General features: G+C 38.8%; 3 protein-coding genes across 3 annotated transcripts in view; 2 read left to right on the top strand and 1 right to left on the bottom strand.

Moving 5' to 3' along the window:
• Positions 1 to 11,587, bottom strand: part of LOC139468534 (short-chain dehydrogenase/reductase family 42E member 1-like) — a 334,803-nt gene extending 323,216 nt beyond the window's left edge. Inside the window, exon 1 of the mRNA XM_071250570.1 lies at positions 11,549 to 11,587. The gene's annotated coding sequence lies outside the window, so the exon portion shown is untranslated. The remainder of the gene's footprint in view (positions 1 to 11,548) is intronic.
• LOC139468535 (netrin receptor UNC5C-like) overlaps positions 1 to 22,731 on the top strand; it is a 421,042-nt gene that overhangs the window by 148,542 nt on the left and 249,769 nt on the right. The window lies entirely within an intron of this gene.
• LOC139468533 (sperm-tail PG-rich repeat-containing protein 2-like) overlaps positions 1 to 22,731 on the top strand; it is a 94,628-nt gene that overhangs the window by 8,320 nt on the left and 63,577 nt on the right. The window contains exons 6-9 of the mRNA XM_071250567.1: positions 3,951 to 4,181; positions 9,474 to 9,587; positions 9,725 to 9,884; positions 11,593 to 11,846. Of these exons, the coding sequence (XP_071106668.1) occupies positions 3,951 to 4,181; positions 9,474 to 9,587; positions 9,725 to 9,884; positions 11,593 to 11,846 (759 nt within the window). The remainder of the gene's footprint in view (positions 1 to 3,950; positions 4,182 to 9,473; positions 9,588 to 9,724; positions 9,885 to 11,592; positions 11,847 to 22,731) is intronic.

Below are 22,731 nucleotides of genomic sequence, written 5' to 3'. Positions count from 1 at the left end.
CCAAGGAACTAGGTATCTGTATGTGTCTCCAAGGAACTAGGTATCTGTATGTGTCTCAAGGAACTAGGTATCTGATGTGTCTCCAAGGAACTAGGTATTTGTATGTGTCTCCAAGGAACTAGGTATCTGTATGTGTCTCCAAGGAACTAGGTATCTGTATGTGTCTCCAAGGAACTAGGTATCTGTGTGTGTCTCCAAGGAACTAGGTATCTGTATGTGTCTCCAAGGAACTAGGTATCTGATGTGTCTCCAAGGAACTAGGTATCTGATGTGTCTCCAAGGAACTAGGTATCTGTGTGTGTCTCCAAGGAACTACGTATCTGATGTGTCTCCAAGGAACTACGTATCTGATGTGTCTCCAAGGAACTAGGTATCTGTGTGTGTCTCCAAGGAACTATGTATCTGATGTGTCTCCAAGGAACTAGGTATCTGTGTGTGTCTCCAAGGAACTAGGTATCTGTGTGTGTCTCCAAGGAACTAGGTATCTGTGTGTGTCTCCAAGGAACTAGGTATCTGTATGTGTCTCCAAGGAACTAGGTATCTGATGTGTCTCCAAGGAACTAGGTATTTGTATGTGTCTCCAAGGAACTAGGTATCTGTGTGTGTCTCCAAGGAACTAGGTATTTGTATTTGTCTCCAAGGAACTAGGTATCTGTATGTGCCCCCAAGGAACTAGGTATTTGTATGTGTCTCCAAGGACTAGGTGTCTGTATGTGTCTCCAAGGAACTAGGTATCTGATGTGTCTCCAAGGAACTAGGTATCTGTATGTGTCTCCAAGGAACTAGGTATCTGTATGTGTCTCCAATGAACTAGGTATCAGTATGTGTCTCCAAGGAACTAGGTATCTGTGTGTGTCTCCAAGGAACTAGGTATCTGTATGTGTCTCCAAGGCACTAGGTATCTGTATGTGTCTCCAATGAACTAGGTATCTGTATGTGTCTCCAAGGAACTAGGTATCTGTATGTGTCTCCAAGGAACTAGGTAACAACAAACACACACGCACACAATCATGGGTAGACATCAGGTGAATATATCTGGTCCAATGTTCATTTGGGTCTAGAAACTTAATCTAACAAAACAACATAACTATACTAGGGCCGGGACGAGTCCGAATTTACTTCCCGGGTACCCACCCCTCTATTACCCTACCCTACCCAGGTACCCACTGTAGGTCTCAAGAGATAGGTACAAAATGTCTTATTGGACATTTGTTACCATAGCACTTGCATAACATATTTAGATACATGTATTAAACAATCTGGTCATGCATACACTGAAGTTGACTCAAGTTATATCTTTATTCAAAGATATGAAAAGTCAGAAGGAATGGGTGCATAGTCAGAAAAAAATGCAAACATTTGTGACTTTAGTGTAACCATAGAGTTCTAGATAATCTTTGTCATTAAACAATATATCACATGACTAACCACAGGTCCGGGTAGTGGATACCCGGGTCCTACTCAGTACCCACCCGACCCGGGTACCCGAGTTACCTGTCCCAGCCCTAAACTATACTTAAAAAGAAATAATCACTCGCCATTTAAACATTTGAAACCTGTTCTTGTAGCAGTGCAGAAGCCAGGATTAGAGAAGAGAATCTATACCCTGGTATTTAGCTAGGTTACAGATATAATGTTTTATTCATAATCACAAATGTCAGTGTTGTCACATTTGGCAGGAGAATATATTCAACAAGGAAATATTGCATGTTCTTTTCTACAGTCTGAGCAACATTTCCGCCGATGTCAATTACTTGTCAACACACCATCCACTGAGTTCAAGTATAAAAAACAGTTATATGAAGAGATGTCAGTCATTTCATCAGAGCATGTTTAGCAAAATGAATATGAAAACACACATTGTACACACTCACAAAAATATAAACTTTAAACTTTATGAATGTTTGACCGATGTTGACTAAATATGTGTTAATGTTAATTGCTAGTTGACTGCAGAGAGTAAGCAGAGAGCATATTGTACACACTCACAAAAATATAAACTTTAAACTTGATGAATGTGTGACCAATGTTGACCAAATATGTGTTATTGTTATTTTTTTTTGCTAGTTGACTGCAGAGAGTAAGCAGAGAGCATATTGTACACACTCACAAAAATATAAACTTTAAACTTGATGAATGTTTGACCAATGTTGACTAAATATGTGTTAATGTTAATTGCTAGTTGACTGCAGAGAGTAAGCAGAGAGCATATTGTACACACTCACAAAAATATAAACTTTAAACTTGATGAATGTTTTACCAGTGTTGACTAAATATGTGTTAATGTTAATTGCTAGTTTACTGCAGAGAGTAAGCAGAGAGCATATTGTACACTCTCACAAAAATATTAACCTCAGCTTTATGAATATTTCACCAATATGGACTAAAAATGTGTTAATGTTAATTGCCAGTTGATTGCAGAGAGCAAGCAGAGAGCATGGCCTGAGGAGTGATAAAGAACATTGGGAAGTTCAGTTGATACACTGCCATATATTTTTTATTCCGCCTGTCAGTTGTTAGTGGGAAATTGTCTAATTATCACGTGAAGACGAGCTAGCCATCACACCTCTGTCAGCAAGAGACAATGTAGAGATGCAAGCTTTTATGAATACATTTGCATACTAATGAGAAAAGTCACGAAAAGTGGGAATGGATTTTGATGGGACAAAGGATTTAACCCTCTTGACAGACTAAGCAAATGACAGCCATTAGCGACAACCTCTTCCTCTGAGGATACATCTAACGCTTGTCGTTCATAATGCATATTTTATAATTATCTTTCCCACAGATTGGCCCTTTTGTTTTTTGGCTGCCACAGCTCAAAACATGCAATGATGAGGTCACTGGCGTGATGAGGGGCTTTAATTTTAAGATATCTGTGATTTAAAAACTTAAAGTATTTAAATTTTATCACTAGCACAGACACAAGCAGTCAGGTTTGGTAAAAGATTATTTACATGACAAATATTGAATAATCTTTATAATTTATTGTGACATATTTGCATGGTTAAGAAGGAGCCTGCATATAACAGATAAAATTATGGAAATATTAATTGTTATTGAATTGTTATCTTATGTAACTTTTAAGTTCAAGTAATACAGGTGAGGGTACATCTGATGAATTATTTTTTATAATTTGTTGTGCCCAAATTGATATGTTCTGCCTGAGAGGAAATTTTTTCTGCCCGAATTCATGAAAATGCCAAATTTTAAGGCTGTTTGCCTCAAGCCATAATTTTTCCTTTAATTAATAAATAATACTCCTTTCGGGGAATGATGAACATGGCCTGTCTGAAAAAGGATTATCAGATGCTTGTTCTATCATGTGGTTGATCCATTTTTGAAATGAGGATTCTGTCAATTTTGTGATGAGTAGGAAATGGCATATGTGTGAATATAACTAGAAATGTGATGACGAACAATGCAGCTTGTTTCATCAGGAAGTTACAGTGAGCCAGAAGTGATTCAAAGTGCAAGCATAAAATATTCATATCTGTAGTGCCACCTCTGTGATCAATCAGTGCTGGACAGTAGCGATCTGTATTTCCAACAGACCAGACAGCTGTAGGAAATGTCCTTCAAAGAAACTGCATCTTTTGAATATTTGGAACTGTTGGTAGTTTTTATCCATGTTAACCATTTTAGGTCATCTGGGCTCAAAGTACAATCATATTACATGTTTTAACATGTACTGTAATAATATCATTATTGTAAAATATTTTTTGAAAGAAACCATGTCTGGCGCAAACCCCCACCCACCCACCCCCCTACCCCAGTAACCTATTATCTTAAAAAAACACTCACTCACTCACTCACTCACTCACTCACTCACTCACTCACTCACTCACTCACTCACTCACTCACTCACTGCCCCCATCAATACAGTTGTCCAGTCTATTTGTCTAATCTTCTAATGAACAAAATAGTTTTATCAATTTTATTTTTTTCAGGGTGATACAAAACCAACTTCGCAGTACAGAGGAGTACATTTCGGTAAGCTGACATCCAAACGTGTGGAATTTGGCGGCAAGGTTGGGCCAGGCCCAGGAGAATATGAACCATATAAGGAGGTCCAGAACAAAGCTGAAAATGCCAACATCGCAGACGAGGAGAGAAGCGTACGATACGAAGCAAGACTTCCTCGATATCATGAGGCAGTGGTCAAGGATGAGGTGAAAAAGGTAAATATCATTGTGATTGTTTACCATTATGAGTTGTCAACCGATCTTGAGGGGTACATTTTGTGATGTACCCTGAGTGTAAGTCGATGTACCCCAATCGTTACATAAACTCACACACATGGTATATCATTCCATGTGCCTCAAGTGATTGGTGGACAACAAATTTATCTTACCGACATTCATTTGTACAGGTCCAGAATATATGTCCGCAGTTTCACAAAACTCGCATCACCGCTGTTAATGAACTAAGTTACTTCCCTTGATCAGTCATCCATTGTTCATGACATCAATATCATTTATGCAATAAGGTTACATACTTGGCAAACACACATTTTGATTAATTTTTTCCAGAAAAAAAAAAATTGGGGTAAAAATTTGCTCAAGACTTGGAATTAGGTATTATACATATATATACTTTACAAACTACCGGTAAACTTGAAAGTTCAAAATATTCATTTCTATTCCGTAGTTATTCCCTTGATTTAACATTGACTGTTTTATTTTCAATATTAACATTACAGATTTACATGTTTGTGTTGAGTTGTTTCTTTCTCAGTCAGTTTTGAAACTATGTGAGCTGTGAATTTAATTTACAGTACACCGTTTGCAGGTCATAAGATAATTTTGGGTAATAGCCGTAACAATTATCTACATACATTTATCTAACTTGGGTGCACCTGCCACAAGCATTAAGAGGAATTACAAGGTTTCCGATCACCTCTCTGGTATACTGGGATGACTTCCTGGCTGACATTGCATTTAGCATTGTCATATGTAATCAGACTAGTCACAAATACATCAAACAAAAACTAAATCAAACATTAAATAGTTAAAATTTAGAATAAATTTCAGGGTGTTTTGATGTTGACCAAAACATAGAAAATTGAATATGTATTACTTAGGTCAACGGCACAGAGAAACACAAAATGTGACTTTCACCTACACTTATTACATAAGCACTTCTCAGAAGCATTTTGAAAATAACCAAAGGCTGGATCACCAACCTCCTCAGTACAAAGGCATTTTAATCTGTGCTGTAAAATTTATAGGGTCAAAACCCTGAACCCTCATAAACAAGCAGCAACTTGAAATAGCTATCTGCACTTAGCTGAAAAAGGTTAATCCACCCACTCCTTGAGAGAACTGTTTATGTGCAGGAGGGCAGATCCCCTCTGTTAAACATGTTCCTCTGTGGCTGTGTCTCCTTATTCTATCATCTTGTCCCCCGGGTTCGTAGGGGAATCTTTAAAACTCATTCATCTACCTTCAGATTCAAGATGTAAACCCTATCGCCCTGAACTTTTGTTTTGATTCTACACTTGTGTAAATATTTTAGAATTATTGTGTATATGTCTGCAAGAATACTTACATGAAAGAAATTGTGAAGTCAATTTAAGTTGTTTATTTCGATATTTGTGTGTATATTAACCTACATGTATGTCCATATCACTATCGGAATCAATATCTTTCCTGACATCAGACCAAAAATATGTATATTTCTTTTAAATATATTCCAATTTAGCCTAGGGATGTCTGTTTCTGTTATAATAAACTCACAGACCTGAACCTAAATAGTCTAATTCTACTTCACAAGATGCATCCAGGGATAACATGAAATCAGCAGAGTCTTATAAGTATCTTCAAGGAGTTTATTTTTTCTGAAATAAATCCTCATATATGATGAGGCCATTTATGGCCATCGCCCATTCAGTGATAATAAACATCCCCAGCATCACACATGGAAGTAATTGTGTATATTTATGTTCATTCAAACGAAAACACTTAAAGACAAAATTAAGTTATGGGCAGAGAGGCTATGTGTGTACGAAACTACAAGGTTGACATGATGCAGTGGTTTTGAAGTGATTTCAAGAAGCTCTTGGTTATTCTAATGCATTGGATTTCTTCAAAAGGTTAAACTTCACTGTTAATATATATGAACAGAATTTATGATTAACATAAAATTAAGATGGAACAATTTTTTTTTAAGTTCTTTGACTTTTTCTTCCTCCCTAAGTTCTTTAAAAGTATTATAATAACTGAAAATGCTCTTTTTCATAATATGCGTATTTGGCATATATTTTGTTTTATTCTAACTGGTCTAGTAGATATAGCTTCTGCCCCTAGAGCGGAAGGTCGGTGGTACAATTTCCTGGCCACGTCATTCCAAGAGATGTTAAAAGATGGTACTTGTTGTTGCCCTGCCTGGCATTCAGCATAAACTGATAAAGGGATAAAACAAGAATTTGTCGACTTGGAGTCAGTATACTGTGTCTGAGTGGGGTATCCATGTTCAACTGCGGCAAGGTATCTCAGTGGGCTAGCATCAATCTGGACGATTACAAGAAACAACACACAAACAATGCACATAGTTCTAAAAGCAATCATCTTGACAGCGACATTAACCTCATTTTCCCTCATTTGTTTTATTCCCTTTGGTTTTACTTAAATTGATCCTGACAAAAGTTCTTTTTCATATTTTTGGCTTTTAAGTCCCAAATCAGGCATTGTAAACAAGACAATCCACAAAACGAGAAATTACATTCATCTGGCCTTATATTAATCATGTTAATGTGTATTTTAATGGTAAAAACACCACAGCTTCTTTCCTTGTCCTTCCAGCTTACTTCTTTTCAAGCGCAATGGTATATTTTTCTCTTTTTCTCTGTGAAGCTAGACTGGGTTTAGGTTTCAACTTACAAAATTTCACAAATTCTGTTCTTGCTGACATTAGTTATGTTTGGGTCTGTGTAAATGTTGACTTATTTAGATCTGATGCAAACATTCCGACTATGTCCAACTTCATGGGTTCTATTAATGGACTGATGACCATACCAGTAATCTTGTGAAAACACCATTTCCATTGGACAGTTAATGACAAATCAATTTCCTTTTTAAAGCTTGCATTTATAACCTAGGTGAAATGTACGTCTAATTACACATTTTATGCGAAGTACTTTCAGCATGAGATTTACGACTGAGATAACTCGATTTATTCCAAATTTATCTTAAATATTCCACTTGGTGTCGGTAGAGGCAGTTTGATGTGAGAAGATGAAATTTATGTCTACACGCCAATGGTGGAACTGCTGCTATAAAGACTCTGTGGAAGCTACCGTTTCTGGCATAAGAAACTAGACCTTGGCACTTGTGTCTGGAGGAGTAACTTCCATAATTAGATCATAATTTTCAGATTAGTTGTCAGGAATGTATGAGTCACAATTTACACGATTAAGTCTCTCTTTCATTGTGCGTCTTACACTCTTTGAAGACCACGAAGTGACGTGAAGCCAGTCAAAAGACTCCGACATAATTTGTGGCAACCAAATCCCTGACATGTTGGTATCCAAATGTGTGATCCCTTGCTCTAGCCGTGCACTCTCGTTCCAAGAGGAATATTTCTCAGCCTTGTCAAATCTTGGTGCCAACTGTTCCTAGTTTAAAGATTCCCTGATAATTTGTTCACTTTGATGGCAAGAAATATTTCCAATTATGAATAACGTTTAGTTAGAGTCTGTCAACTGGTCATACTGATACAAACGAGGAAAAAATGGTTAAAACATGGAAAATGATTCAGTCCACTAGAGTGGAAAGTTTAGATAGGACCGAGACCTTAATCAAACTTGACTAACAAGCTCAGTGCATACTGACAATTATGACAGGACTGGGATGAGTTCTGACCTGACATTACCATGTCTTTTATCATAGTTTACCAAATTGATTTTGCAGATGTTATAATACCATGAATACTGCTAATCGAATGTTGAAAGTGTCTTGCCAGGATTATAGCATTGTATAGTTTTAACGTAGATTTAAGTCAGAATTTGTAAAAGCCCAGAGCAAATCTTATTTCAAACAAATGGTTTGATGTGTTTATTATAGAATCCATTACCCTGTGATATACATAAGGTTAAAAGCATAGTTGTATGGCCTGCCAAGGAAGCCGGGGTGAGATTTTAGGGAAATAAACAGCTGATAAAAATGCAATGACGCTTTGCCATTTTGGCAGTATGTTATACATTTTGACACTCTGTTATCAACAAACGTTCCTTGCAGGGGACATGCTCTATTTCTTATCAAATTTCACCATATTTACATTTAAATCTATATTTTCAAACAGGGCCACTGTGTGTGTGCTTGTGTGCTCATGTTACCATGGTTACATTTAATGATGGGGGCTCCTCATTATCCTCTTCAGGGGAAAATGTCACCTATTATAAACTTAAATAATAAATCTGTTTGAAAAACATTAAGAATTTGTAATACATGTGCAAGCACAATCAACACACTTGTCCATGAAATCAACATCCAGCTGTTCAGAAACATGACAGCAATCTGGGCATTGCCAATATGTAGATTGTGTGTAGATGTAGGGTCGTGTCATTGAGTTTGTAAGACTTTACCATTTATTTTTTCTGGCTATTTAAGAACAGGGGGTTATTGTTATCCAGTTGTTTTTTCTTCTATTGGTGAAATATGGTTTCAATTATCGCCCATAAGCAAGGGACCAGTCTAGAGTGTAGAGGGGTTTTTCTCACAGTTTCTCCACATCAACTTTATATACCCCCTGGCTCTACTTTATCATGGCGGAGTCCCATGACCATAAATAAACACATGAAGGAGAGGCGGCAGTCACAAAAATCATACAGTTTTCCTCTCAGATAATTCGTCATAGTGCACATTCAGAAGTGATATTACTTTGATTTAGGGTGAAGCACTGTGAGAGCTATCATTTTATAGTTTAAGCTCCAGCAATAAATCTCCAATTATGACACGCATATAGCATGCGGTAGAAAATTGCATGCTAATTATTCAAGTAGCTTGGCAGATAAGTGGTAAATGATATATGAGAAGTGTTTTGTTTTTTATTTTAAATCACAGTTTGTGATCAAATTGGAAACGTTGCTTTGAATACGGAACAAATTTAATCACATCTGCATGTGAACATTTTGACAATATTTGTTTTGAATGGCTTGTGTTTGAAACAGAGAGCACACCCTGCTATGCAGAATGATAATATCCCTTTGAACAATTTACAATCTAATTTGACGTGCTAAAAGCTGCGTTTCCTTCTCATACTGTTAGCATATAAATTTTAATTCATGAATGCGGGTGTTGCTATTGATAGCAATAAATGCCCATACAGAGCTTTCAATGCTTTGATGACACTTTAGATCCCTGCTGTTATTTAATTATTTTATCTATTTTTTTTTTATTTGTCGCTTTTTTTTGCTTTCATCTTAAAAGTATACAAATGGGTTTTTTAAAACAAAGACTTTGTTTTTCTTCCAGGCAATACCCGGGCCAGGGAAATATGAGATAAAAGGCCAGTTTGAAATGCCACATCCAAAGATTAATACAGATGGAATTGAAGTCGAGCACCCACCATTCATGTCCCAATCAAAGGTGAGTACAAATTACAATCAGTGTGTGTGGGTACAATCATGGCAGGTATTTTGTGATAACTTGAAAAAAAAGACTCTTCCACCAGACTTCATGTGGGTGCACAAGTGTCATGAAAAATATTCATTTGTTCATTGTAGAGATTTCAACCACTGAAGACAATCACCCCTGCTCCCGGGGTGTACAATGACCCGAGATCGGCACTGGATTCCCTAAAGCGTGTGACGGGGCTGAAGAGAAGCCCGTTTGGTCAGACGTCTGTCCGTTTCAACATTGAAGGGCCAGTCAAGAAGACACCAGGTAAAATCCCTCTCTTCAGATAATCTCCATGTTGGGCAAGAGTTGTCTCCCTTTGTTTGTAAGTCTTGCCAAGGACTGTAGTGGTGTAAGGAGGAAAGTGTTCAGTTCTGTATCGGAGAATTACAATGGAATTGAGTGGGAGATCATAACATGATTGTTATTTGTTGACTACAAATAATTTGAAAAACAATATTACATTAGAAATGTAAACATGGTAAAAATATATAATAAATATATATTTTGTATTGAATCATATCATATTCCTTTTATTGAGTGAATAATTTTGATGTTGAAATAAATTTATGTTGATTGATATAAATTTAAGTATGAATTAAATGCAATATATAGTTAGTACAGAATTCTCATTGCCATGCCAAGTGGCACATGTTTCAAATTTGCAATATGTGACAGATTAAGAATATGCAGTGAATAGTCCTGGAAATTTCCAGGAATCAAATCCAATGTAACCAACACATTTCAATCAATCAGACTGCAGCACCGACACCCATTCGTTTTACAGTTGTGTAGAGTAGTTGGATGGTAAATACATCCTATAATTCTTTTCATCAAGATGAAGAAGAAGGTTATAAGAGTCATCAGTATCACCATGATAATACAAGCAATCACGTGTTTGACCATGTAACCAATGCATTCATGATGTGGAATAATAAGTGGATAATTTACGTAGAACAGTTTCATAAGTTATCATTGTTGGGAAATTGGTTAACAAATGTGTACGTGAAGTTAATGCATGCATGTATGAAATCCGAGCTGCACGAGCAGTTGTTCTGTGCTAAGATACAAGAACTGGGGTAATAAATCAGGCATTGTAGGCGAAATGTGGAGCAGGGCTACATTTAGATTCTGCCACAGTACAAGCACTTCCCTGTGTTGACATCAACTGTTCACTTGGTATAAATCATTCATTCTTAATGTATCACCTCATTCTTTATTTCAAGGGGATAGAAAACATTTACTGGATAATGTGCACACGATTTGCTAGTGCAAGTCAGTAAATGCCTCAACCCTGATTCAGAATTATTTTTTTTATATTTGCACATTTGTAGGTGCTGGCATAGAAAAGGATGTTAGTTGTTTATATTATTTTGGCTAAATTTGTTTTTGTTTTTTTACCTTATAACTTCAAATCTTATTTGATAAACAGTTTTATTTTATTACCATTTATTATTCAGACTAATATATGTTATACCCACAGTCGGGGGCAAGGGTGGCCCAGTTGTCTAAGGCGCTGCTATTTGCTGTGCAGAGTTGCATCCCTTGGGAAACCTATGATGCCAGAAACCTATTAGTGTGGTTCGAATCCCGATTCACCCCGATTATGTTTCTAGGTTTATCAGCACCATACCCATGCTCGTGGGTTTCACCGAAGTGGTAAACGTCTGAGACCTGCATCACTTCAGGCTTTCCTCCCACATTAAGCCGACATGCCGTGATATAACTGGAAAACTGTTTAAACCGGCTTTAAACCCAACTCACTCTCTATTCCCACGGTCAGGGTTAACAGATATCAGGATTAACGAAACATGGGTACAGAGTGATCTCCCTTTATGTGTAAAAACATGACACTCTGAAAGAGCCCAGAATCTGAGGTTTCCAGACTGAGATTCAGTTTTCATTGTAATTTTAAAACAGCAACTTTTTACCTGAAACTCAGCTTCAATCTAAAGTGATCAAGTTGTAACTGTAGGTCCCGGAGCGTACAACATCGGTGGTATGGGCGCAGAGAGCATGAGGAAGGCCTACTTGGAGAGTACGCGCAGAGGGGTGTTCGGGACAACATCCACCAGGATCCAAGCCATTGCAAAGAAGGACGAGGTAGAGAAACCTGGCCCTGCCCACTACCAAGTCAAAGAAAAACCATTCCAGAGTCGCTACCAACAACTATCATCAAATTTCGCCTCTGTTACCTCACGGCTAACTGAACCTCAAGCAACAGTCAAGGTGAGAATATTTTTTTACTATTTATTTTCTCATGGTATTTTTTCTCTCTTAAAATTAGTTGTCAGCTGACTTGATCTACTGCTTAATCTCAAGGAAATGCAGCATTCAAAGCAGAAGACTTGAGTATTTTGTTGCTGGGTACAGATGGCCATGCAATGCATGGGAAGTGAATGCATGTGCAAATCATGCATTCTGACTCGATGTCCCAGAGATGATGAAATTTATTTTTCCCTGCCAGACAATAGATCTGACAGAAATTCAACTATTGCCAGACCCGCTGTTCTTCTTTCTGTCCGACGGGAATTTTCTCATATGTCTAAACTTAACCCTGCCATGAAAACGGTTTGACGCGAGACTCATTTTTTGACAAAATTCTGGAAAATAGTCCCAGTCAGTGAGTTGTTGGGTATCAGACAATAGACCTGACAAGAAGCTGAGATTCATCAGAGCTTCTGATGTTCCCCTGTGCCGGAGTCAGACAGTTTTCCTCATCTTTTGGTGCCCCGCGTCTTCTCAATGAACTGTCTGTTTATGAGGTATGCCCTTGCAGGTTTTTCTCAAGCTGGTTAACCAATTATGGAGTCAGATTTTAAACACTGAACTTAAACAATATGAATCCCCATATTTGAAACAGGGGCATCCCAGTGGATCAAAGTGTATATAGTGTAACTTTCAGACCATGGTTTCCCCTCATCACTGTACAGATGTATTTATGGTAAACAGTTTTATTTTTATAAACTTCAGGTTTGGAGCTTCACAGCAAGGAAGCTTCAAAGTTGTATTTTTTCAGTTTGGAAGTTGAAAGTTTTTACAAGTAGGGGTATCACCTTTCTCCTGAAAGTGCAAGGAATGGCCTTTCACATGCCTGGATGCATGTTAGCATTCTGTTTGTCAAGATCTTTGATAATCTGACTTTTAAAAGGTTAATGCTAAACATTTGGTCATAGGTAGAAAAATTCAGACATCATTTTCTCAAATAAATATGTTGACGCCATGAAATGTGTTTTGAGACAAAGCAGGAGCAGAAGATGTTTGATTGCTGTGGAAATTGTGGAAATGGTGGAAATGTATGACATATGTGTCCCCAGTATTGTGACGGAGGAATAGGAGGGAGAGGAGGGGGTGGATGAGGTCTTTGAAGAGGTAATCGTGGGATGGTGTTTCGTGACTCAACTGGGAGAAGTTAGGCTCACATTGCCAGCTTTTTTTTCAGAAGCTATTATGAAATATGAGGAAACAGAGTCTGTGGACATTGTCATAGGGATAGCAGGCAGGTTGTCGTGTCCTGGAATCAGGATGCAAACGTTTCATGATGCTTTAGGGATTGAAGTTTCCTGGTGAAATGATCGAAAATAGGTTGTCAATTTAGGGAAGTTGCAGTTTTTATTTCGTGTTTAATATTCAAAACTTTGAAGAATATTTTGAATCATGTTCACCCATTATTTCTCAATGGTCAGTTCAATGTAAGGAACTGGCACTAGTCCTATAGCCTTAACCATAATGGTTATAATATCCAAAGTAGAAATTACAAATATTTTCAATTACAAAATTTCCTGACTATTTCATCATAAATTCGTTTCTACCACCATTTAGCTGTCTAAACCTATTCTTTCACAGTCAGTGTGAGAAACTGGGTTTCTCTGAATCTTGAATTTGTTTACTTTTGCAAACTACCAGGCAAAAAAAAGCATACACTTGCAAATTGGATTTGATGAAATAAATTACAAATCAAAATGCTTAAAAGCGAAAAAAACTTCGCCGAAACACTGCACACTTTATGTCCAAAACACATTGATGATATTTTATAAAACTATGATAAAGTTCTGTCAGAGTTATATGATAATATTTATTGCAATACATTCCATTAGAGAGCAGATGCAATGGAAAACACAGCTAATGAAAACCTTAAGACACTGTACCCTGTCATTAGCCTCTATACACACAGATAAGATATAGAGGATTTCATATGAGTGTTCATGTCATACTATGTTTACAACACGAGTGTCTAAATTCTGGCATTTCTCAAGCATGAAACATAGTATGACATGAACACGAATATAATGTTCTATTTATTACCTAAGAAGATGTCTACATACAGAGACAAATTTTAGTGTTTACCTATAAGGACAGCACAACCATGTTTTGTTGAATGACGTCATCAATCTTATGCTATTATATCATTTTTAGTCTGACGCCATTCCTACCTCACGTCGGGGGCATGGGTGGCCCAGTCGTCTAAGGTGCCGCGATTCGCTGTGCAGAGTTGCGTCCCTTGGGCACGCCAGAAACCTATGATCATGGGTTCGAATCCCGGTTCGCCCCGATTATGTCTCTAGGTTTGTCAGCACCATACCCGTGCTCATGGGTTTCACAGAAGTGACAAACGTCTAAGACCTGCATCACTTCGGGCTTTCCTCCCACGTTAAACCGCCAGTTACAGCCTTTCAGCACCCAAATCGGCTTCCCACTTTATGTTCTAAACATTACATTCCTCTGCCACATACAATTATGGATAAGGGGTCATATGGCCCTCGGCCTCTCAGCTTGGGACTGCGGACAATTCTCAGGTCCAAGGCAGCATAACATATTAAAACAATTGAAATACAGATCTCACTTATATATATATATATATATATATATATATATATATATATAAAAATATATATATATATATATATATATAATAAAATAATAAAGTCCACGTTAGTCCATCACCTTCTTTATATCAGTTTCATACATAGTCCTTGTAGGGAGACATTTGAATTAAATATACAGTATTACTTTACAAATACTGTATATTTAATTCAAATGTCTCCCTACAATTGTTAAATTACTTGGTGTCGTCGCTGGAGTGTGTAAATACATTATGACGTCACAGTTGTAATTTATGACGTAATCATAAGTATGACGTCATTATATGTCAATGTCAGTTACACTGAAGAGCTGTCATGAGACAGTGAAAGTACTATGTATGAAACTGATATAAAGAAGATGATGGACTAACGTGGACTATATTATTTTATTATATATTACATGTACACCGAGTGAACATTTACCTCATTTTTATATGTATATATATATATATATATATATATATATATATATATATATATATATATATATATATATATATGATGGCTATAGTGGCATGATCTCATGTCAGGTCAAGTCAGAGCCAAATATCACAAAATCATACAAATACATTTAGAAGCTGACTACATACAACTTGTGTACCATATCGCAGTTCATTAGTGGTGAATATGTGTTATTGATGCATATTTTACATATGGCTGCTACGGAACATCGCAGGACAACAGGTCTGTGGGCTACAAATTTGATAATAATGAAACAGTTACTGCATAATAAGAATATATCCGGTCAAAGTGCATATCCTAATCAATGACTTATATACATTAATCACGAAATAATGTTCCTTGTAACCATGTCCGTTTATAGAATAGTTACATTCACTATATATACAATAACAAAAAATGTATTTACAACACGTAAGGTATTCAAATTCAAGTGGACTCCCCTATTCCCGAGGAACAGTACATTGCAAATCAGCCAGATCCCGAGGGTGACAATCGAATGGAGGAGGGCACATGCCCCTACCGTTTTATCAAACCCTGTGTAGCCACCCACAAAGGAACAGCCAGATGGATGGGACATGCACTCCCTCCAAGCCCTAATAACTGCACCTCTACAATAAATTCTTGAAAATAATTGAGAACTGTAACGGGTGGAAAATACCAGCATATGTTCAAAAGAAGATCAGACTGGGTGATGGGGAGCATGTTGTCTTCCATCACAGACAAATAATGCCGGAATGTGTGTTGTCACTTGTGCGAACAAAATACCCAAATAGGATAAATGAGCCATATATGGGACACAAGTGGTGGCGAACTGACTTTGTTATTTTTCTCTTTGTATATATATATATATATATATATATATATATATATATGATCATTTATATTCTTTCTAAAACTGCAATTAATTTCTTCTTGGAAAATTAAAATTTTGTAAAGCATAACACAGTAATGAAACTCTTGGCATCACATAGCTTACTATGGCAATACAGTATCCTTATCAGACAAGTGATTGTGTTTTGTTTACATAAAGAGTGTAATTGCTCCTAAGAGGTCAAATGTGTGACTTGTGCTGTGTCTCAAAGTTGACAGGCCTTCCGTTCCCTCCTGGAGGAAGAAGTGGCGGTTTAAGCTGACACACCGCGATATAACTGGTATACTGTTAAAAAGCAGCGTTAAACACAACTCACTCACTCTTACATCACGTCACAATAAGATTCAATGACGTCAACAATGCCATCTGGATGACAGAAACAATACACTGATGACCCGTGACGTCATACGACCCAAGGGCACATATGATTCTTACGTGTATTGTATGTGAAGTCTTCATGTTGACTGTTATATGATTCAGCAGTTAACACTGCTTTGTGGTTCAGATGGGATAGGTGGATGACTGATTGGTGTGTATGGAAACACATGTGTTTTGCCATAAAAAGCAGGTTTTTCTTTAATTCATCCAGAGCAAGAACAAACTTCAGTCTTGAGCCTTTTAAGCTTTTCCACATTTCACATGTGGAGGGAGGCGTAGTTTGTGTGTGATTAGTGTTGTCAATGATTGATATAGGGCTGAGGGAAGATTGTCAACATCCACAAGCCCACAGCAAGCTGACAGAGACCCCACCCTAAAACATGCCGGTCCAGTCACTTGGAATCATGTCTTCACAGAGCAGACATACTCTTCAATTTGGGAATCAATCTGTATCTCAGGGGAAACCGGCCTCCTGCTTAGACTTGATGGAACTTTGGCCAAAGTTAAAAGAGGAGGAAAAATGATGCGAGTTGAACAAGCCAGCTTCAATAAGCGTTTCAAGCCACTGCCTGAAATCTGTAAACAAAAAGACAAAGCTATTTTCTGTTGGATGTCACCAAGAATTTTGTTTGACACTCCAAAGTGCAGATATGGCAGCTTACCAACCACCAGTCAGATGTTACAACCATTGATTGTCCCCAGCCTAGAAATCTTATCTCTTGTCAAGCTCCTCACAGCTGGAGGTTTCTGGTGTAATTAGAAGCTTCCCTGCAAACAGACCACCTTTTATTTTAGCCAAGAGAGCAGGTAATTTATTGATGAAGAAGAGGGGTATCCAGCTGGCTTGTTTCAGGGTTGGGGGCTAATTTCTGGGTAGCTTTACTCTCACTCGACAATCTGACAAGCCTCTTCAGGATACTCATCTTGTTTGGTTGGTGGATACACAGATCAAGATTACCACTAAACTGTTGTTATGTGGAGGTTCCCTCGATAGGCTTGTTTTTCTTACAGATAATTTGGTTTGCTTTGAAACTTTACCTGTTTTCATTGAGAGACCTAGTTTTTCAACGATTTGTCTGCCCGAAATACGTACTTTATGCGGTTTTGATGGGATCGTTGGCTATATTGAATTAATGTAATGCACTGGTTGAAGCTAAGTTGACTTTAATTGTTACAGTACTTAAAAGTGGATATACAGAGAGAAACAGATTCCTGTGTTGTGGAGAAACGTGGAATGAATGAGACAGCTTGCCAGTTGTGTTTGTTCATTTGTTGTTGTAAAACGTAAAGGTTTGGATTTTCAAGTGTGGGATGTCTTCCGTTTAAAAAGTGAATTTACAAATTTAAGAAAATAACTGAAACATGTCGTTGAGGAAAATTGACATGCACTTGAGGAGTGCTGTCTGGTCTCTCCCGACTGAGAAATCCTAATTAGAAGGCATGTGCCCAGCATAATGCTGTGATTGCACGAGCTCTTTGTTAGTGAAAAAATGGACTTGAAGAAATACGCTATTTTCCCAAAGCCATTCAACCACATTCTACAAATATTTGTGAGTTAACTGTTTCAATTACCGTAAAAGTCTTTTTTGTTTCTTATTTTGTACTTTTTGAAATATTTATTGTCACATTCAGATTTTTCAGTTTTGAAAATAGATTTGAAGTGAGTTCAAAATAATTATATTTTGAAAAAATGTTGTTTGAAAAAAAAGGAGCAAAAACATTGTTAAGATTCTTAAGTCTCGTTTGAAGTCACACGAAAACAGATTATGATTTATTCAAGAGGATATCGTTTATGTCAAGAGTGGGTCTTAAATAGTTTTTTCTGTTTAGTAATTGTCTTAAAACAGTTCCAGCAAATTTGATTAAGGGTCCACCTCTCCTTCTTTCCGTCATGAATATTTTAGTCACTCGATTTTTCCCCAGCAAAATCAGGGTGGGAAAATTGACTAGTGGTTGAAATAACGAGCTAATTGGCTAATTAATGTTTAGCTAATCAAGTCAAGATGGCAGGCAGTTGACAAACACTTGACTTGCAGTCGGACTTACACTTGTGACAGCGAGGTGGCGTTACTTCTGTAACAGGACTTCATGTTGTCTTGTGCAAGCCAGCTGCTGCTACAATACTTTGGTATTAATGACACTTCAAGCTCAAAGTGTAACCAGATTAAATCCCAATATATTTGATCTTTTGTGAGAGGTGTTATTCGGTATGGCTAGCACCCTGGCTGAATGTGCTGTCAGTTTCATTCTGGACAGCCCATCTGGTGGTCAGATTTCTGGACACAAGTTGAGCTGTGAGGTCACACATTGACCTTTCAGGTCACGAAATTGGGGGATGAATTTCTGCAATTGGGGATGTAACCAGTGAAGGTTAATTACATCAACAAAATCACTACATCAAACCTGAATATCAATCAGTTAGTCACAGGACTGTCATGTTCAAAGACAGGAGTATTTAATGTTATCGTTAGAGTATTAAGGCAGGCAGTCGAAAATAGCATAAACTGAAGATACAGCAGGCGAAAAGCTGTTTATTGAATGATTGATGAAAAAATCAATGCGCGTTCATAGTATTGTATGAGTCAGCAATTGTGGGGCGTTTAGAATCCCCTAACAGGCTTTGGGTGAGACTGATTTGATCAAATCCAAGTTGGCTTTGCTTCAGGAGACATCCAAACCACTTTTGCAAGTTCCAAATATTTTTCCAAAAGGCAAATTCAAAATTTCGGAAAGTCAGTTTTATTGTTGCTTTAATTTATCATAATGGCAGAAAGTGTATGATTCAGTGTTGAATTTGTATCTTTTTGTATCAATGATATTAGTTTCTTTATGCTGTTTTGATCTGAGAGAGCAGTGTATTTTTCGATATTTTAACTATATTAAAAAAGCGTCACATTCATTTTTATATCCCATCCCTCTTTCATGAAAATATGAAACTACTATCTCTTTGATTGTGTTTGCTAAACTCAGTTTTCTACAATGAGGGGGCTGAGATGCTGTGTTTTAGTAGCGCTGTTTTGTAATCTGATACTGCTGTCCAGGCTTTCTTTATCTAATAAGGTTGTTGTGCTCTGCTGGGGATTTCTCTGGGTTCAGCCATCCAGAAAAATTGAAATTTATTTTTCACAAGTTTTTAATGTATTACTTAATTTTCTGGTTGACCTGAAAGAGGCATTTTCTGTGGCAAATTAGTGAAGTGTATCCAATGAGTGTGTTAGTTAATTAGGTAATTATTTGGCTTTGAATTAGTCAACATGTTCCTCTAAATGATAATGAATTAACAGTGGTCATTGGTTGTGCTACCGCAAGACTCTTTTGTCAAGGTGTCGTGTTGAGAATCGATCAAGCAGCAAGTGTATGTCCCATCTGTATGCATCAACTGAAGGTGCTCAGTTCATTTGATTAATAAGGAGATGTTATCAGGTAAACATGATCACTGCAGAACAGAAAATGATACAGATTCAAAACACGTGGCTGCATAAATTTGATGGTATTGTTCTCCCCAAACCCCTGCTGACAAACCACTGACAGGCCCCGCCCTTTTCCACTCCATACCCCCTGGGGCAGCTCACGAGCGAAGCAGAAAGATTATGGCCATAAATCATGTCTTACCATCTGCTTAAAATTATTCCATCTGAGGTTTCCACACTAATCCCATTCCTGGAAATAGTCGTCTGTATTGTAGTATAACTTACATCAAATTATGGGTATTAGTTTAATTGTGACAGGAAGAGGGATGGGGAAGTTGTTACTGCATGAAGGTACTCATTAGAACCCAGTTAGATCATATCGGTTCTTTTGTTGCATAGTCATATAGGTGGTGGATGGTAGCCGTACCAGGTCGACAGCAGGCCTGTGACAAGGATCTCCATATGCTACTTGATTGCAACTGATAATCTTTTAATGAGGATTTTCTACTTTTTATGTTCATTGACCCTTTTTTCCGATTTCATTGCTATTGTTTGGAAGGAAAGAAAACTGATCATATTTGCTATAAAACTGCTATTACTCTTTAATTAGAAAAGTCAGTACCATCAGTTTGTAATCATAGTAAGAGGACTATGAAGGCAGAATTATTTTATGAGGCCTATCATCAGTACCCATGAATTTCATATACAAACTTTTAGTAATAATAGTTGTCATGTTGTATGTTTTGTTGTAATATTGTTTTGATTAAGAATCATATGTAATCGTTTTGGGAAACATAAAAATGTTGGTCCCAATATGCAAATATTTTTGTATAGGTTAAAAGACAAAATGTATTAGCGGGATAACAGTTTGCGCCACGGTGTGTGGGAACTATAGTTGTCTTGAATACAGTATGACTGGTTACCATGCCAGCCCAGCTTCTAAGCGTGCCTACGACATATCGCTCACTTTAGCCTCCATGAAGGGGACAATTGTTTTGATGTTTTAGTTAATCCTCTGATGGGAGGTATCCCCATGAGTTTGTCTGCAGGTTTTGTCAAGAAATTTTTCATCCATTTCTGCCGAATGAAATGCATTCTGAACGAGAGTGAAATCATCGAAACTGGTCCAAAATGGATAACAATTGTACATCAGGGAACGATAACGCCAAGTTTTGTTGGCGCGACCCAAGTCAAATGGTTTTCGTCATCGCTTTCTGTCACATTGAAATTAAGTTTTAAAACGCAGTTCACACCAGGGGCCTGCTGCCATCGTTTGGCTCCAGCCACGTAAGGTTTTGCGGAATCTTTAAGTCATGAATAATGATATGATTTCAATGAAGTTTAAGCTATTATTTCAATACTGCAGTCTCCAGGCTGGGCGAAAAGTCAGCAGGGATCTGTCTATAAATATACAAGACTGACTTGGATTGTCTCAAGGAAAGTTGTCTCGTGTCTGGGGACACTGTGAAGCATTGCCTGGATGGATGGGGGTTTGGGGTGGGGTTGGGGGGTGCAGGATATGTTGTGATGGGTGGGGTTACAAGCAGTGGACTGATTGACAGTTTAGGGGATGATTACATCGCATGCGGAAGGGGTTAGTTGGTAACTGGGGGTGATTGGATGTGGTTTGATGTGATTGGAAAGAGTGTTTGAGGTTTCGGAGTTTGGGATTAGGGGTGTGAAGGAGATAGGAAGGTTGGGATGAGGTAAGATGTTTGAAAGGGAAGCACAATGATGGTGGGAAGGAGATGGAAGGGATGGATGCAAGGAGGAGAACTGTTGAGATCAGTGAGGCATTCAGCTGGGGTGAGGGTTGATGGGTGGGATCCATTCAGCTGGGGCGAGGGTAAAGAGGGTGCATTCAGCTGGGGTGAGGGTTGAAGAGGGTGGGGACATCCAGATGGGGTGAGGGTGAAGAGGGTGGGGACATTCAGCTGGGGTGAGGACGAAGAGGGTGGGGACATCCAGATGGGGTGAGGGTGAAGAGGTGGGATGTATTCAGCTGGGGTGAGGGGTGAGGTACATTCAGCTGAAGTGAGGGTGAAGAGGGTGAGGTGCATTCAGCTGGGGTGAGGGTTGAGGTGTGGGTTGGGGGTAGAGGGGTGGGGTGCATTCAGCTGGGGTGAAGGTTGAGGTGTGGGATGCATTCAGCTGGGGTGAGGGTGAAGAGGGTGAGGTGTATTCAGCTGGGGTGAGGATTGGGGTGCATTCAGCAGAAGTGAGGGTGAAGAGGGTGAGGTGCATTCAGCTGGGGTGAAGGTTGAGGTGTGGGATGCATTCAGCTGATATATTGGTGTGATATGAGGGACTCCAAAACCGAGTGGTGTTTAGGGTAGGGACATCCAGCTGGGTGAGTGTGAAGAGGGTGGGGTGAGGGTAAAGAGGGTGGGATAAGGGTGAAGAGGGTGGGGTGCATTCAGCTGGGGTGGGGTGAGGGTGAAGAGGGTGGGGTGAGGGTGAAGAGGGTGGGGTGCATTCAACTGGGGTGAGGGTGAAGAGGGTGGGGTGCATTCAGCTGGGGTGAAGGTGAAGAGGGTTGGGCGCATTCAGCTGGGGTGAGGGTGAAGAGGGTGGGGTGCATTCAGATGAGGTGAGGGTTGAGGGGTGGGGTGCATTCAGCTGAGGTGAGTGTTGAGGAATGGGGTGCATTCAGCATGGGTGAGGTTCAGGGTTGGGTGAGGGTAGAGGGGTGGGGTTCATTCAGCTGGGATGAGGGTGAAGAGGTAGGATGCATTCAGCTGGGGTGAGGGTGAAGAGGTGGGATGCATTCAGCTGGGGTGAGGGTGAAGAGGTAGGATGCATTCAGCTGGGGTGAGGGTGAAGAGGTGGGATGTATTCAGCTGGGGTGAGGGGTGGGTTGAGGTTAGAGGGGTGGGGTGCATTCAGCTGAGGTGAGGGTGCAGAGGGTGGGGTGCATTCAGCTGGGGTGAGGGATAAGGGGTGGGATGCATTCAGCTGGGGTGAGGGTGAAGAGGGTGGGGTGCATTCACCTGGGGTGAGGGTTGAGGGGTGGGGTGCATTCAGCTGAGGTGAGGGTGGAGAGGGTGGGGTGCATTCAGCTGGGGTGAGGGATAAGGGGTGGGGTGCATTCAGCTGATATATTGGGTGTGATATGAGGGACTCCAACACCG

This window comes from Haliotis cracherodii, unplaced genomic scaffold (genome assembly GCF_022045235.1).
Source record: "Haliotis cracherodii isolate W230 unplaced genomic scaffold, xgHalCrac1.p SCAF_2, whole genome shotgun sequence".
Lineage (NCBI taxonomy): Eukaryota > Metazoa > Mollusca > Gastropoda > Lepetellida > Haliotidae > Haliotis > Haliotis cracherodii.
The sequence above is the reverse complement of the archived record's forward strand: the minus strand, read 5'-3'. Positions and strand labels throughout refer to the sequence as shown.